This window comes from Aaosphaeria arxii (assembly GCF_010015735.1).
Source record: "Aaosphaeria arxii CBS 175.79 unplaced genomic scaffold BU24scaffold_2, whole genome shotgun sequence".
In the NCBI taxonomy this organism is placed as follows: Eukaryota; Fungi; Ascomycota; class Dothideomycetes; order Pleosporales; genus Aaosphaeria; species Aaosphaeria arxii.
The window spans coordinates 2,916,130-2,931,385 of record NW_022983475.1 but is presented as its reverse complement, the minus strand read 5'-3'; the positions used below and the strand labels follow the sequence as shown (position 1 = coordinate 2,931,385).

The 15,256-nt window shown below is 52.3% G+C and overlaps 8 protein-coding genes across 8 annotated transcripts; 3 read left to right on the top strand and 5 right to left on the bottom strand.

Annotated features, from left to right (window-relative positions):
• Positions 1-124: 124 nt before the first annotated feature.
• Positions 125-835, bottom strand: BU24DRAFT_459219 (Profilin/allergen; the record flags this gene model as incomplete). Its single annotated transcript, XM_033531707.1, has 5 exons — positions 125-259; positions 333-476; positions 601-685; positions 752-767; positions 823-835. 5 exons carry the CDS (start codon positions 833-835, stop codon positions 125-127), a joined length of 393 nt encoding a protein of 130 aa, XP_033387896.1.
• Positions 836-2,907: 2,072 nt separating this feature from the next.
• On the top strand, positions 2,908-3,145 carry BU24DRAFT_335023 (uncharacterized protein; the record flags this gene model as incomplete). Its single annotated transcript, XM_033523063.1, has 2 exons — positions 2,908-2,971; positions 3,021-3,145. Coding segments are annotated over 2 exons (189 nt in total), but the record flags the coding sequence as incomplete, so codon positions are not given.
• On the top strand, positions 2,979-3,864 carry BU24DRAFT_121929 (uncharacterized protein). The gene has a single exon (XM_033520905.1). It carries the CDS (start codon positions 3,198-3,200, stop codon positions 3,789-3,791), a length of 594 nt encoding a protein of 197 aa, XP_033387894.1. The 5' UTR covers positions 2,979-3,197; the 3' UTR covers positions 3,792-3,864.
• On the bottom strand, positions 3,765-5,510 carry BU24DRAFT_386508 (Pkinase-domain-containing protein). The gene is made up of 3 exons (XM_033524930.1): positions 4,918-5,510; positions 4,689-4,857; positions 3,765-4,625 (listed from the first exon to the last, which is right to left on the bottom strand). Exons 1-3 carry the CDS (start codon positions 5,421-5,423, stop codon positions 3,939-3,941), a joined length of 1,362 nt encoding a protein of 453 aa, XP_033387893.1. The 5' UTR covers positions 5,424-5,510; the 3' UTR covers positions 3,765-3,938.
• A 110-nt stretch (positions 5,511-5,620) lies between these two features.
• Positions 5,621-7,505, top strand: BU24DRAFT_365087 (DUF185-domain-containing protein; the record flags this gene model as incomplete). Its single annotated transcript, XM_033524264.1, has 4 exons — positions 5,621-5,860; positions 5,917-6,180; positions 6,251-6,455; positions 6,508-7,505. Coding segments are annotated over exons 1-4 (1,665 nt in total), but the record flags the coding sequence as incomplete, so codon positions are not given.
• A 72-nt stretch (positions 7,506-7,577) lies between these two features.
• Positions 7,578-10,401, bottom strand: BU24DRAFT_419152 (DUF590-domain-containing protein). Its single transcript, XM_033527150.1, has 5 exons — positions 10,158-10,401; positions 9,946-10,102; positions 9,588-9,888; positions 9,106-9,537; positions 7,578-9,058 (listed from the first exon to the last, which is right to left on the bottom strand). Exons 1-5 carry the CDS (start codon positions 10,231-10,233, stop codon positions 7,835-7,837), a joined length of 2,190 nt encoding a protein of 729 aa, XP_033387891.1. The 5' UTR covers positions 10,234-10,401; the 3' UTR covers positions 7,578-7,834.
• A 1,098-nt stretch (positions 10,402-11,499) lies between these two features.
• On the bottom strand, positions 11,500-13,768 carry BU24DRAFT_431309 (uncharacterized protein; the record flags this gene model as incomplete). Its single annotated transcript, XM_033529861.1, has 3 exons — positions 11,500-11,760; positions 11,811-12,531; positions 12,582-13,768. 3 exons carry the CDS (start codon positions 13,766-13,768, stop codon positions 11,500-11,502), a joined length of 2,169 nt encoding a protein of 722 aa, XP_033387890.1.
• A 266-nt stretch (positions 13,769-14,034) lies between these two features.
• BU24DRAFT_365082 (mitochondrial import inner membrane translocase-like protein subunit tim16) lies at positions 14,035-15,125 on the bottom strand. The gene is made up of 2 exons (XM_033524263.1): positions 14,965-15,125; positions 14,035-14,905 (listed from the first exon to the last, which is right to left on the bottom strand). The coding sequence occupies exons 1-2, from the start codon at positions 14,965-14,967 to the stop codon at positions 14,501-14,503; spliced, it is 408 nt and encodes a 135-aa protein (XP_033387889.1). The 5' UTR covers positions 14,968-15,125; the 3' UTR covers positions 14,035-14,500.
• Positions 15,126-15,256: the final 131 nt, after the last annotated feature.

The window sequence follows — 15,256 nt, the reverse complement described above, 5'->3', positions numbered from 1 at the left end:
TTACAACGTCAAAAAACTTGCGCGTGCGTGGCCTCAGAATGGGAGAAGGGGGAAGTGAGGTCCGCTCGCACCAAAAAGGCTTTTTCTTTTCTTGTTTTTCGTTTCCACCATAACTTTTGTTTCTCTAGTATCCGACGCCCTTGAGGTACTCGGCGAGCTCGACGACGCTGTTGAAGGCGGCGGGGGTGGTGACGTCGTCTGGGTGGTGAGCGATGAGGATGGCTTGGTTGGTCTTGTGAGCTACGACGCCCTCCTTGCCCTGTGAGGATGAACAGATTAGTACGTTGTCTGGATGTAGGAGATTCTGTATGTATAGTGGGGGTAGCCGGTACCTTCTTTGACTTGATGGAGTCGTCATCTGCGGCAATGGTCATGTACTTGACACCGTTGACCTTGACGCCCTCGGAGAGAACCTTCTTGGGCTCGCTCTTGTCGTTGAAGGAGTCGGCGATGGCCTTCAGCTCGGCGGTGGGGAGCTGGCAGGTACAAGTTAGCATACATGATCGGGGATGTCTTTGCGCAAACAGCTTTGGGCTTTCCAGCCGGTGCCATTTCCTGTCCAAAACTTGATTGTAGAAAGATGTTTCCGGATAGACGTACGTTGAAGTCAGCGCTTGCTGCCCAGATGGTCTCGCCGGTGATGTCGCAAATGACGGCCTTGTCGATGTTGCCTGAGCCAACGAGGCTGGTAGGAAACGAAGATGTTAGATTCAACTGATGATATCTGGTAAGGGATGGATAGTAAATTTACCTCTGGTCGATATATGCTGGAGGAGATGTTAATTGGATAAGCTGAACGGGTGTCAGGAGCTGTAGACGTACCTTGCCAGGACATGTTTGAAGGTGATGGAGGGGTTTAGTGTGTAGTTGGGTAATGGAAAGAGAGGCAGGAAGGCGGGATGATCAACAGGTAGAAGAGATTTGTAGTTGGGCGGTCGGAAGGAGAGGAAGAGGAAGAGGGATAGGGTGACTCAGCAACAAGAGTTTGAATTGCTATTTGCGATGAGTGGCAAAGACAAGACAAGGTTCGAGGTAACTGTGACTAGTAGTTGAGTTGTTGGGCAGGGAAGAGGAGGAAGAAGATGTTCCAAATCAACAGTGAGAGAGAGACACAGCGGGCGGTTTAGGGAGGGAAAAGGTGGGGCTTTGAAGAAACGGCCAACAACCCCGCCATCAACAACTCGACAACTAAAATAACTTAACTACTACACCACCAGCACATGTATTCACACCGTATATGCTGATACGGAGTGAATTTGCACTTTAGATGCCTATACCTTTGAATTAAACCTTACCTGTTGATAACCATCTTACATGGAACTCTTATATCCTTCGTCATGAGTGCTAATAATATATGCAGTCCTGTGTGTATGTTCTACTTATAGTATCGTACTCATCTCCTCTCTTCGATTCCCACGCCCAATTTTCTCCTTTGGCGCTTCTTGCGCCATCATGCAGCTTGTTGTCGTGTGGGGGTCCGACTGAATACATGCCTACATACGGAGTAATGTATGGGCACATGAATGGATAGATCAATGGAGTGGATCAGGGGATGGATGCAATCAGCTGTCATGTCTTACTCGCCCAACCCAACCCAACCAATTCCCTCAACGGGATATCTCTTCCACCTACGAGATACAATCGTTTTCCGAAGCATGATATGGGAATGGAAAGCTTGATGCTCATGCTTATGTTCATGTTCATGCTTGTGCTCTTGCTCCTGCGTGTGCATGCATGTACCGGTAGAACTACTGCACTGCATGAAAACCTAGGTAGATATGACGCACGTAATGGGATCTCCGGCAGAGCAGAGCAGTGTACGGTAAGGAAATGCTCCTAGGCTAGATGCATCACCTCTGTCTAGCCAACATCCGGTCAGAACGGGATAGGCACAATGCAATCCTCCCATAGCCGAACCGCTTGCCACGGAGCTTGATACCCTCCGGAGCTTGCAATGTACCCGTATATTTTGCCGCCATGTACTTAAATATTCCTTGAACGTTTTCGAAGCTGCCCGTGCACAGGTGGAATTGAGTTCAGTTGTACTAGGAGATCATGTTATAGCACATACACCTACATGTACCTTGTGTGTTTGTGTACAGCTTTGCAACCGTTGCGGTCTCCCCTGCAGTAAATCTGCTGTAGCTAGCCCAAGCTCCGGTATGTTGTCCCACCCATTTGAAGCATGATTCGGCAGTCAAAGACACCAATTCTTCGCAGCTGTTCATTCAGCTGCAAGCGGAACCAGAGAGAGATGACGCTCGATCTAGCCCAAATGGGACATAGAGCTGTGAAACAATAGTCACGTGAGACACAAGTGGTCCGAGCTCCAAAGTTTTGGACGCGTTCATTGTTCAGTATGGATATCAAGCAACTATCAAACATACAACAACAACAATAACAACAACTGCTTCGCCATCCATTTCTAATCAATCCCGCCGGCTTGACAGTCGCATCATCCTCGCGACCATGTCTTCGTCAAGAAGAGAATCCCAATCTCCCACACGCTCTCGCAGCGCCTCTCGTGGCCGTCCTATCACACAATCACCGTCGCAAGATCGCAGATCACCCTCGAACCGCTCAAGGAGTCCTCGGCGCTCTTTGTCCTCCCGGTCTGTCTCTCGCTCGCGATCGCGCACACCAAATCGGTCCGCCAGTCCTGGGGGTAGGCGCAATGGAAGGCGAAGCTACACACCAGATAGCAGGTCAAGGTCATATTCACGGAGTCCTCGAGGTCGACGAGCAAGCTACAGCCGCAGTCCAAGCCGCAGGAGTGATTCCCCGGCCCCTCGAAGTGCAAAGGTAGGCGATTTGTTGCCCCCAAGCGAAAGCCAAATTTCCCCATGCCAACCCTGTCATTTCTAGATTGTTGTAGAAGGTCTCACCAAGAATGTCAAAGAGGATCATATTCGCGAGATCTTCGGCAATTATGGTCCCATAAAAGACGTCAAGGTCCCCATGAATCAGCTCTGTAAGCACGCCTGTCTCACAAGCGCATAATGGACCAACTAACAGGTCAGACAACATCAACCGCGGAACTGCCTTTGTTCTCTACGAGGAAGTCGATGATGCCGACGAAGCCATCGCAAAGATGCACGAGGCGCAGTTGGACGGTGCGAAGCTCAGTGTTTCCATAGTACTCCCCCGTCGTCGCTTCTCACGATCTCCTCCCTTCCGCCCAGCGCCTCGCGACTCCTATGATAGCAGAGGAGGTGGTGCGCCGGGCTCGTACCGGCCGCCGCCCATGGGAGGCCCACAGCGTTATCGTTCCCCACCACGCCGTTATTCTAGGTCCCCACCTCGAGGATATCCCGGTGGTCGAGGGGGTCGCGGTAGGGGTGGCTTCGGTGGCCCACCAAGAGGAGATCGAGGTGGTTCTCACCGTCGCTCATATTCGAGATCGAGGTCTCCCAGGCGAAGCCGATCAAGGTCGTACTCTTCTAGATCTCGCTCGGAGACACCACCAAGACGTGGAGATGGCGGAGGTCCTGGTCGTGGACGTGGTCGTGGACGGGGCGGAGATAATTTCTCTCGCAGGGATCCATCGCCTCGCGGACGTGGACGAAGAAGCCCCAGCTATGATTCATATGACAGCTACAGTGATCGAAGCCGTAGTAGGGGCAGGGGTGACGGAGGACGAGACCATGGTCGCTGATTCTTGTGCACGCGTTTGCGGAAAGCAAAGAAAGGTACAACACTTGGACAGGATTGGCGTTGGATGGCGTTGCAGCAGGGAAAGGAAAAAACAAAACTCAATTGCGGGCATTTGGACTTCCATTTTGATTTTATAGAATTAGCAGCCTCCGGGATCAAGGATACCCCTTTACGCTCTCACATGGCATCGCTGTATACCGCCCGCAATGACGCGCTCAGGTAGTCAATAAACAATAAATATATCTATTGAAAGCACCCACTCGCACTTGACCATTCCCCACACTTCAACCCATCTTAAGCATAAACCCAGCCCCCTTCTGCTCCTCTTCCCTCCCCGCAAAGATCCCACTGAAATCGATCTCCGCGCCGCCCATCCCCGGCGCATCCCCCCTTTGCGGCGCATTCGGACTCCTCTTCCTCCTCCTCTCCTGCCCCGCCTTACTCGGAAACGTAGGAAACATCTCCGGCGGCTTCGGCTTCGGACTCTCCGTGAAATACGCATGATTCAGCATATCCCCCGCCGTCGGCCGCCCCTCGGGATTCATCGACAACAGCTCCGTCAACAACTCCACCCCCTTATTCGTCAGCAGCGGGAACTTCGTGCGTATCACGGGGCCAGGTTTCGGGCCCCTCGTGTCGCGCGGAAGCCGCAGGCTCTTCGCGTTGGGGAGGCGGTAGAAGCCCGGCCACGACTTTTCGTCCGGGAGGCCGCACAGCGCGAAAATCTTGGCGAGCTCGTCGACTTCGTTCTTGCCTGGTAAGAGAGGCTCTTTGAGGAGCAGTTCGCCGAATATGCAGCCCACGGACCACATGTCGACTTCGGTGCTGTAGGTTGTCGTGCCGAGGAGGAGCTCCGGGGCGCGGTACCAGAGGGTTACGACGAGTTGGGTCAGGGGCGCGTTGGGTGGTGGGATGAAGCGGGCCATGCCGAAGTCTGCGAGTTTGAGGGCGCCGCGGTTGTTGAGGAGGATCTGGGGGGTGAGTTAGTGGTTGTGGTTCATAGGGGTGAAATGGGGGGAGGGGAAGATGTGTACATTTGAGGTTTTGAGATCGCGGTGCATGATGTGGTTTTGGTGGAGGAAATCTACGCCGGAGACTAATTGGCGCAGGAGGGTTTTCACTTCGGAGGCGAGGAAGGGCTCGGCCATGTCTTCTTGGAGGGTCTTGAGGTCGTGCTCGATGAATTCCATTACAAGTACCACCCTGGGTGTAGGTTAGCTATCAGTGTTTTGGTTCTGGTTGAGGATGTGGAAGAGGGCGTACTCATCCAGAGAGTCTCCCACGACTACCTCTTTCAAGTCTACGATGTTCTTGTGCCGTGCCTTCTGTAACATCGCAATCTCTCGCAATGCTGTGATCGGAAAGCCATCGTTTACGTAGTCCATCTTGACCTTCTTCAAAGCCACAATTTCCGATGTTCCAATCTCTTTTGCTCTTGAAACCCAACCATAGCTGCCTTCCTCGATATGATTCAATGTCTCGAAATTATTGATATGTCGACAAGGACCCCAACTTCCAGCTTCAAATCTCAATACCTTTGCCTCTCCAGAAACGCCTGATGCACCACCCTCCTTCTCAGGGGAGGCAGATAATCTTCTTCTCTTAGCCGGTCGCGATGCTTGCTCCCGTTCTGCAGCCGCACGTGCAGCAGCAGCCTCCTGCTCGGCCTGCTGTTTCGCGAGTTTCTGGCGCTTCTTCTCCTCCTTCTCTTTCTTCCTACGGGCGTCCTCCGCCTTGTCGGCTTCGTCGTTCGCCCAGCGTGAAGCCATCCTATCTTTCTATCTCTTTCTTATTTCTCCAATCGCGCTTATCTTTGTCTCATCAGAAGAACCCAATTCGCGTTTTATAGGTTGATGTCGCAGCAGAGTTAAGCTCACCACGACGCTAGTGCAATTAACATGTGGTCATAGCTTCCCTTCCCGCGTTTTACGCCCGGGTATTTTTTTCGAGATCCTCAACTGATGCGGGACGGACCCTACGTCATGGAAACTTGAACTACACACGCGCGATGAGGGCAATTGCGCTGACAGTATGCCGGAATGCGGTGCGGAGCTCACGCACGCAGGCATTGACTTTAAGGAGCACACAATGCGGTGTTCGGTGGTCTTCGTCGACACCAACGAAGTCTGCGCCGACGTCGTTGTCCTCGATTGATGAGCGAGAATGGTCGACTCCGTTGGCGAAGACGCTGGCGCAGGCTATAACAGTAATTGAACTTCCCTTCTTCGTGATAGACTATCGGAAGCTGATAATCTCTACCAGACTACCGGCCCCATCTCCGTAGCTGCGTACATGCGGCAATGCTTGACACATCCTGACGGCGGATACTACACACGGCAGACGACCGGCCACGACCAATTCGGAACGAAGGGCGATTTCATAACGTCCCCTGAGATCAGCCAGGTGTTTGGAGAGTTGGTGGGAGTGTGGCTTTATACTGAGTGGCTTGCGCAGGGTCAGAAGGAAAAGGTGCAGATCATTGAGGTTGGGCCGGGCAGAGGAACGTTGATGGATGATGTTCTGAGGGTATGTTCGAAATGCTGGAAGAAGAAAATGCAAGAGATGTATATGTGGATTGGATACTGATTTCGAACAGACACTCTCAAATTTCAAGAGATTCTCAAGGAGCGTAGAGGCTATCTATCTCATCGAAGCGTCGCCGCATCTACGGAAACAACAAGCCCAACTGCTGGCCGGTACGGACGAACTGAAAGACACTGATATCGGATGGACAGCTCCCTGCAAATACATTCCCGGTTGCAACATCATCTGGTGCGAAGACATCAGACTCGTACCCAAAGGTTCGTCAATTCCAATCCCTCTCAAAATACACCAGACTAAACCCTTCCTTAGAAGAATCCACCACCCCCTTCATCCTCGCCCACGAATTCTTCGACGCCCTTCCAATCCACATCTTCCAATCCGTCAAGTCGACCAGCATCCCCGCCTCCTCGACCATCATGACGCCCACGGGACCCATAAAACCCAAAACGGGTCCCCAAGCCCCGCAATCAAACTGGCACGAACTCGTCGTCTCCCCAACATCCCCCTACACCTCCAACCCATCCCCTCCCCCATCCTCCCCAGAAAACGCCACCGCAACCGCTTACGCGAAACCCGACCCCAAAGCCCCAAAAGACGACTTCGAGCTCACCCTCTCCAAAACCCCAACCCCGCACTCCCTCTACCTCCCCCAGAAGTCCCCCCGCTACAAAGCCCTGCAATCCACCGAGGGCGCCATCGTAGAAATATCGCCAGAATCCCTCTCCTACATCTCCGACTTCGCCACCCGCATCGGCGGCGCGAATCCTGCACCCCGGTCTCCACCACCGTCTACGTCCACAACTCCCCAACGACGAGCATCCGAAAAGGAACAACCATTCCACAAACCAAACCCCTCAGGCGCAGCCCTGATCCTAGACTACGGACCGCTCGACACGATCCCCGCCAACACGCTCCGCGGCATCCGATCGCACGCTGCGTGCTCTCCCTTCCGCGACCCGGGTCTCGTCGATCTGTCCGCGGACGTCGATTTCCTAGCCCTCGCGGAGGCGGCACTCGATGCCTCGCCGGGCGTAGAAGTGCATGGGCCTGTAGAGCAGGCGTTTTTCCTTAGCACGTTGGGGATTAAGGAGAGGGTGGAGAGGTTGGTTAAGGGGAAGAAGAAGGACGGGAGCGGGGAGAGTGAGGAGGGGAAGGAGGTGGCGGAGAGGGTGGAGGGCGCGTGGAAGAGGTTGGTGGATAGGGGGCCTACCGGCATGGGCAGGATTTATAAGGCGTTGGCTATACTGCCGTATGTTGAGGGGAGGGCGGTTAGGAGGCCGGTGGGTTTCGGGGGGGATGTTGTGGGGTTTAGGTGATGATGATGACGCTGATGATAGCCATGTACGTTACTGTTGGATATGATGAGCATGGAAAAATTAGAGGATAAAAATGTATTAAATGTGTATATTCTGTAAAGAGGTGTCATCGGTGAAGAAGCAGAAAAGGATTGCAAGAAAGATTCGCCAGGCCAAGTACGCTCGGTCATAACTCGTAAGGGTTTATCGAAGAAAGGAAAAAGCACCGCCTCACCACTGCCACCATCACTTTTACTCCATCTCTTCTCATTCTTCGCTTCCTGAACTCATCCCCCGACACACTCCATCGACCACCCAGCACTCTCATTCCCGTAAACAACTCAAAGCTCCTTCTTAGTCTCGGGGCTTACCTCTACCGCAGCCCGCTCAATGTATCCCTTCCCGACAGCAGCGACCTCCTTCCACCCCTTCTGCCTGGCCCAAAACCTGATCTCCGGCGTCGTCGCATGGAGACTCGCGCGTCGGGCATCCTCCTCGAGACTCTCCCTCGTGATGTCTCCGCCTGCCTCCGCCATCCTGGGAATCTTCTCGAGGAGGCTGAGGTTCTCCTTGAAGTACTGGTTACGCACGAGGAACCTATCCCTGCGCTCCTTCTGGAGGCCTGGGGAGTCGAGCTTGGAGATGGCGAGGCGGACGCCCCAGCGGACGATGAAGAATGCGTGTTCGGAGAAGAAGACGGTGAGGAGGAGCGCCCAGCCTGTGATGCTACTAGGGTGGCCGTCGGGACCGAGACCGTCATTGGAGAAGAGGTAGACGAGAGCGGAGGTCGTAAGACTGCCAAGCCAGGTGATGAAGCTGAGGGAGTCGAGCCACGGTCCGATGGTGTCTGCGCGCCAGGGCGTGGGTCGTCGCATCTCTACGCAGATCTTCATGGCGTCGGCGCGGAGCTCGAGCCAGTCGTTGATCACGAAAGAAACTGCGGTGAGGGGCCAGATGACGGAGAAAAGACTTAGGTAGCCAAATTGGAGGACCATTTCTCGTAGGTCAGTCGTCACGTCGTAGACGTCGAGCTCGGCCTCTTGTCGTACACGCTCGAGGAATGCGGCATCCTCGGGAGGATCGTTGGCGGCTGGGGATGGTGGTGCTCCTCCGTTTTTCGCAGCGCGCTCGGATTGCATCTTCTTGTACTTTGCGAAGCCACGGCGCTTGAGGTATGGCATGACGAGCTCCATGCCGAAGTTTACAATCTGGGCGGTGACGGTGAAGTAAATCACCTGCTTACGGAGTCTGTCAGGGTTGATGGTGAATCCAGCTTCGGGAGCCTGGAGCTGCTTCTCGTCTTCCGCAAAGGGCCTGACTGTCAAGCTAAGGACATCAAGGTACGGCACAATGATGTTGCCGAAAGGTACGTATACGAAGGCGGTTAAGAAGATAGGAAGGTATGAAGTGATGAAATTGAGGACAAAGATCTTCTGCGTGAGTGCTGTCTGGTAAGCAGCTTCAGTCTCATAATTCTCAAGCTGCGTCAATCGGGTTGCGAATGAAGTAAGAATTCCCGTGAGAACAGGCATGACCGTGGTAAGGATGACGGTAGGAAGAAAGACCTGTATACATTAATCCGCAGCCGGACGCATAGTAGCAATGCACATACCAAGATAGTCTTGAACGGACCGCCATAGACCTCAGAGATGAACACCTCAATGCCAAAGCACGTCGCGATCAAAGCTCCTAGTAGTCCCGCAGCACCAAGAGCAAAAGGAATTTGCAACAGCTGTGTCTGTAATCTCTTCGTAGCAGGGTAGAGGAGAACCTTCTCTCCAGTGATTGGGTCTGTGATTTGCTTCTCGTGCTTGAAATCTTTCCTCTTCGTCTCGATGCGAGAGACGTTGCGGACGCCCCAGCGGACTGCTAGGTCGACTTCTTGATGTTTCCACCACTCGGTGAAGACAATGCACCATATAGAACTCACAATACCATAGATGGGAGAGAAGGACCCCAGAAGCAGCCATGCCGAGGCACCGAATGCTGCTGGGAAAAGGAGAAAAGCGAAGTAGGATTGCGTAAAGGCGAAGTAGAAGGCAATCTTCTAAGATCAGCTACAATGCCTATGCGTGGGACTATACCAATGCTTACCTTCTCACCCAAGCGATTGCGGATATCGTCAATGTCCTCCGGCTTCAAGAACCATTGCCCAGTCCATTTCTTCAGCCAATCCTTGTTATACGCATGATCGTGGAGGGCGAATAGCGCTTCGACCTCTTTCCACTCGCCCTCCTTGGGGGTGATACCCGCACCACCCTCCGAGACAGGGTTCGTGATCAGCTGGTATATGATTCGCAGTCTTTCGGCTTCATAAAGGGGCTCGGATTCGAGGGCTTCACGAGTTTCCTTGGGAGGGGCAGCGGCTCGGACGCCGTGGATCCAGTCGCGGACTCTGTTCAGGGGTTGTCAGTATGCTTCGGGGTCTGACAGAGGTGTGTAAGGATACTACCTTGACCTGTAGATCTCACCGAACAGGTGCTCGTCCGAGGAGACGCGTATGAAGAGAAGAACAGAGTGATTGTCGCCGTTGCGGACCTCCGTCTGCAGCCCCACGCTGGCGAGAGCTTCGACTAGCTTCTCGAACTTTTGTACGGCCACAGCCTTTTCTATTCCAACATGTCAGAGCTGATGCGTCAATTCAAAGACGTGCAAAGTGCGTACCCGTCTTCGCAAAACGATAGCTAATCACGTAATCAACGTCCATGTTTGTTTGTAGTGCCTGACTTTTGGGCGCCATATTGGCAGATTGGCTCCGATGCTCGAGCAGGGCAGACCGCCACAAGCTTTATTTGTCAAAAAAGAAATGATGAAGATAGAGAATAGAAAACTCTTAGGAAGTGGAGGGAGAGGGGAGAGCAAGAGACATGAACATGGCAATAATTAGTGTACAAACCAGGCAAGAAATGTATCGTTGCATGTGCAGCAGCCAAGCCAAGATTTTGGAACAACACCCACGTCATCGAAGCGCGATCCGCAGGCATCCTGGCGACACATCCAAAGGGAGGCCTGTGAGATCGTGCATTCGCCTATCGACGCGCAGGATAGAAAGTAGAAATTCTCCCAATTCATTATTTGAAGCATTATTGACGATATTCCGTTGAGAACTATTCTAAAATTATATATCAGTAGCATGCTCTATAGGTTCACCACACTATGAATTGACACTCATTTGTTGAGTTGACGAGCTTGAATAAGGGAGCACGTAGCAACTGAGACCCTCTCCCACACACACTCTCTACGAGGTGTAGTAGAGAGCTCCTGAATAATGCAAAGTTCCTCCTCAATAGTGCGCATAAAGCATCGCCATTGATGAGGAAGGAAATCGGAAGCAGCGTTCAATGAGTGATGCTGTCCCTCGCTGTCCTTCACAGCTTCGAGCCTTGCCCACACCGGGTAATGAATTAGCAGTAATCTAGAGGAGCGTCGACACCTTGTCAAATGCGGAGATGATCAGAAGAAGAAGAAAAAAAGTGAAAAGTATCATGGTATCTAGAATACAATTGGGAACCCTGTGGTTTGCGACATCGGCCGGCACGAGTAAATCCACCCTACACGTTTGAATATGGAGTCGATTTCGTCGGAGCGATGAAAAGGGCTCATCCAAGTCGATGTAGGAAATCGCCGATGGACGCGAGATCGGGAGTCGCTCGGTGACAAGGAACTGAACGCGAGTGCAGGGAGTCCATAGGTAATCCGCCTTTTGTTACCACCGGGACGTGATATCTGCGTGTAGCGAAATCAACGTAGCCGAAGCGACATATCCTCATCTGAACAACGTAAACTCCATAAACGCCATCAAGGGGTATACCTGATTTCATAACCTCCATAGCCGTATCCATCTCCTCACAATGTGGAATTCGTAATCATTACAAGGCCTTCTCGTAAGCCTAACGGGTGTTGTCGCTCTGAAGTGAACATAATGTGAACGCTTCGTTCAGAACATAGGAAATCCGGAAAACGGCGGACAGTGCTTCGAGCTGCAGATCTCAATTGTCACCAGTATTTATCCAGCGAGTTTCCTCATCTGGGTCATGAAGCGTTGGTAAGATGAATAATCTCCGCCCATCACCGTATCGAGGATGCTGTTCCCGGATGGATCGAATTTGTTCATGCGCTCAGAGAGCCTGGCATGAGAATCTCCAAATAGGCGGAAAACATCATGAGCCCTGTGTGAGCCGCCAGAGATATTGTTCTCCGAGTTATTCGGGTCCTGTATAGAAAGGCCATTTGATTTCTCTTCTCTTCCGTCAATGCCGTAAATGCCCTGAAACAAGTAAGTATTTTTATCACTACTGTAGATACGTCTTTGCTTACCTTGGGCACGACGCTGATGGGGTCCATGACTATACGCTGTGTGGCAAGATCGAACTCATTGCCATAGAAGTCTAGGAAGTCCAGAAACAACGTTCCATAGTTTGACTCCTGCTGGTTGGGATATCTGGAATGCCACGTGTGTAGGAAGCAAACAACGAGACAGATGATGGAAAACCCACCGAGTCCACCCGTATGCACATCGCAGAGATTCCGCATGACGAGGTACTGTTTGATAAGTGCCACCAGATATACGAACTCGTCCTTCCAATCCTGCTTCCAGTTTCGGAACGTATCCTGGGCGACAATGCCTGAGAGATTTTCGAATGAGATATCCACTTGGATACCGGTCCGCCTGTCCTTGAATTTAATGATAGGGACTCGAGCTCTTGCAATGACTATGAGTGAAGTCGCAATCCCCACATTTTCAAGACGCCGACCAGTCTGCCGCAAAACTTGGTTAATCTGCCGCTTGCTGTCAAAATCCAGCCGCCTAGAACCTCCATCAAGATGGGACTGGGACACGAATACAAGATCCATGTCGGCGGTGGGCAGGTAGAGCTTCTCAGGGAAGGAGCCGAAACAGAGCAAGCGCGCTGGGCAACGGAGGGGATGAGCATTGCCTATTGCTGTCTCGATATTTGTGATCAAGTTTTGTCTAACTCGGTGAATGTGGTCACTGGGCTTCACAAAATTATAGAACTCAACGATCTCTTTATGGAGCCTGGCGTGGGGTTAGTGAAAGACGTTGGGAAATAAAGATAGAGGGCTTACAGAATGCGCATCTTTTGGAAATCCGGGCCTGGCGTGTCTCGACCGATGCGCGCCGCATCTTTAGGCCTAATATGATGCCAAGGGGATGCATTCATGCGTGGCTTAACCATCCACTCATCGATAATGCTCTTGTCCGACGCATCCAACTTGCGTTTCGGTGCCTGCCGGTCTCCATTTGGAGGCCTAGCAGGTAGACCAGCGGCCTCAGCAGTGCGCTTAGCATTACGGTTAGCATTCGTCATTACACCTGTAGCGGAGACTTGATCCAATGAGCCTACAAACGGAGGGACTGATGGTGGCGGGGGAGGAGGAGGCGGTGGCGGTGGTGGTAGAGGATGAGGCTCGCAGGGTGGTGGAGGAGGAGGAGGAGGAGGAGGAGGAGGAGGAGGAGGATGTACCAATGGCTCTTCCCCAAACGAGATGAAATCATCGTTAGCAGCAACAGCATTGCGCGCTGCAGATTGCTCGGAAGATTGTTTCTTTGCTTTACGAATGAGTTGCACAAAGTCAATCTTCTTGCCTGCCGTCTCATCTGCTGGCGGCGGCAGAACAGTGTAAGGATCGGGATTGGACCATCTGGGTACCGAGTCCCCATCTGCGCGAGAGCTTTCAATCCTGGCGGATTTGGGGGCACTCGGTTTGGACTCTGCAGGCGTATCGCTTTGGTCCTCTGTCTCCTCTAAATCCATCTCGCCTTCGCTCTCTGAAAGGTCATCAGGGTTCAGAAACTTGCTTTCTCCTTGGTTCACACCGAGCACTTGCTCAGGGCCATCCTTATTCTGGACTCGGAGAAGGGCACGCTCATGCGGGGCCTCTTTACGGAATGGACGCCATGGCCGTCCGGAACCTTGCCTATCACCATTGTTACGAGGTGCATATGAGTCTACAGCACCGTTGTGACCGCGGCCGTTGCGCCCATTGGGTCCGCGGTTGCGACTGTTGTTCTTACGAGGACCTCGAGGGGGATTGATGTCCTGAGGCTGCACGGGCGGAAATTGAGGGCCTTGACGATTGGAAGTGAAGGTAAACTCATGATTGTTTTGTTGACGGTTTGTTTGATCTCCACCTGGTCGGTAACTGTCGCCGCCACCTGCACTGAATGTAACGCGATCAGCGAGAGAAGGCTGCGGTCTGTGACGAGGACGTCTAGGACCACGCGGGGGCGCAGGTCGATAGGAATCACCCATCGTTGGAAGGTTGGTTCCGTTGGCGAGAGCGCGCGCGTTTGTAGGTGAGGGTGAAGGGGAGGAGGGATTGTGGGCCTCAACGCGAACGAGAGAGAAATGTTGAAAGAAGGCCCGTGCGTGGCTTGGCATTACACCCAGAATGCATGGATCACTCTCTTAATAGTTTAGGTGGGGGAAAGGACGAATCGCAATCGCGACCAGACTCGAACCAATTCAAACAATGCCTGATGATACGCGTCGAGATTTTCGAAGCATTTGTCGTAGCAAATTGCACTCGTTTGTTCATTTGTTTGTTCGCCTCTTTGTTACAATTCCTGAATTGGTGCATCTATGACAATAAATTTACAAAGAAGTAGGTTGGATGATGTCCCAATGTAGTGCCAGAGTGGCTGGTTGCAAACGAGACAATGACTCTGTAGTATAAGAGAACAATAATGCTGGTAGACAAGGAAAAGTATCTATACATCACAGAGTGGAGAAACATCGCAACGGGGTCATATGCCCAACTGTGTAGACCCGCAAGTAGATGGCGCCACTTTATGTGATCGGAACCTTGGAGGACGTTCCCAAACGCTTATGCCAACAACCCAACGCCTTTATTCTTGAATGCAATTATTTCGGATTCGGGGCGTTCGAGGTGTTATATTCGGGATGGAAGGATCGAATGATCGGAAGGGTACACGAATCGATGGAAAGGGAGAGTCGAATGCCCCGTTCGGCCAAGAAACCTTCTCAGTCCTTGGTGATTTTTGGGTTGAACCCTTCAGATAATTCCTTCTCTCTCTCTGCCATTCTTTGGAATCCTTGGACTTCTCTCTCGATCCGTTCTCTTGCCCGTAATATCTTGCTTTGCAGGTAGAAGCTTCCACCCTTCTTGGGTTCATTCAAATCGAATAGCCTCTTAAATCGCTCTGTGACGAACTCCATGTCTATCTGGCCCATCTTAGAAGGCCCAACGTTCAGGATCTTGCAGGCCTCGTCCATGGTAATGTTGTTGGAGCTGAAGGCGCTGCCGCCGGATTTCTGGGTGGCGGCGGCATACTTTTGGGTTGCAGAGGCTTGTCGGTAGGACTCGGCGACGGCACGTCCTATTATGCGAGCGCCAGAGAAGACAACTTGTGTTATTATGCGATGGGCCTTGGAGGGTTGTTAGAAAGAGACGAAGGCGAATGTGGATCTGACCATGGGATGCATACCATTTGGGAGTAGCTACTGCCAGAATATATGTGCAGGGTTGAGAGAGGGAGGCGTGAGCGATGCTGGGTTACTGAAAGAGTGTCGTGCAGAAAGAGTGGTATGTCAATTAAGTCGACGCCGTCGTTGTCGTTGCTGTAATGATGGGACTCGTAGTGATCGTCTGTGGACTGGAGTTGCGCATCAAAATTTCTGGAGGGAATCGTCGAATCGATTCCTTCCGATGATTCGGCGACGGCCAGTCCCGTGCCTGCCCTGGCTGATCCGATGCGTGACTAATCAGTACACGATCAG

Bases quoted from the DNA above. Each gene is read 5' to 3' on its own strand.
- BU24DRAFT_121929 (XM_033520905.1), top strand. From the start codon at position 3,198: ATGATAGCAGAGGAGGTGGTGCGCCGGGCTCGTACCGGCCGCCGCCCA.
- BU24DRAFT_386508 (XM_033524930.1), bottom strand. From the start codon at position 5,423: ATGGCTTCACGCTGGGCGAACGACGAAGCCGACAAGGCGGAGGACGCC. The intron at 4,858-4,917 runs GTACGCCCTCTT...ACCTACACCCAG, and splicing joins GTGGGAGACTCTCTGGATGA to GGTGGTACTTGTAATGGAAT. The intron at 4,626-4,688 runs GTACACATCTTC...CTCACCCCCCAG, and splicing joins GCGATCTCAAAACCTCAAAT to ATCCTCCTCAACAACCGCGG.
- BU24DRAFT_419152 (XM_033527150.1), bottom strand. From the start codon at position 10,233: ATGGCGCCCAAAAGTCAGGCACTACAAACAAACATGGACGTTGATTAC. The intron at 10,103-10,157 runs GTACGCACTTTG...ATGTTGGAATAG, and splicing joins CTATCGTTTTGCGAAGACGG to AAAAGGCTGTGGCCGTACAA. The intron at 9,538-9,587 runs GTAAGCATTGGT...TGATCTTAGAAG, and splicing joins GCAATCGCTTGGGTGAGAAG to ATTGCCTTCTACTTCGCCTT.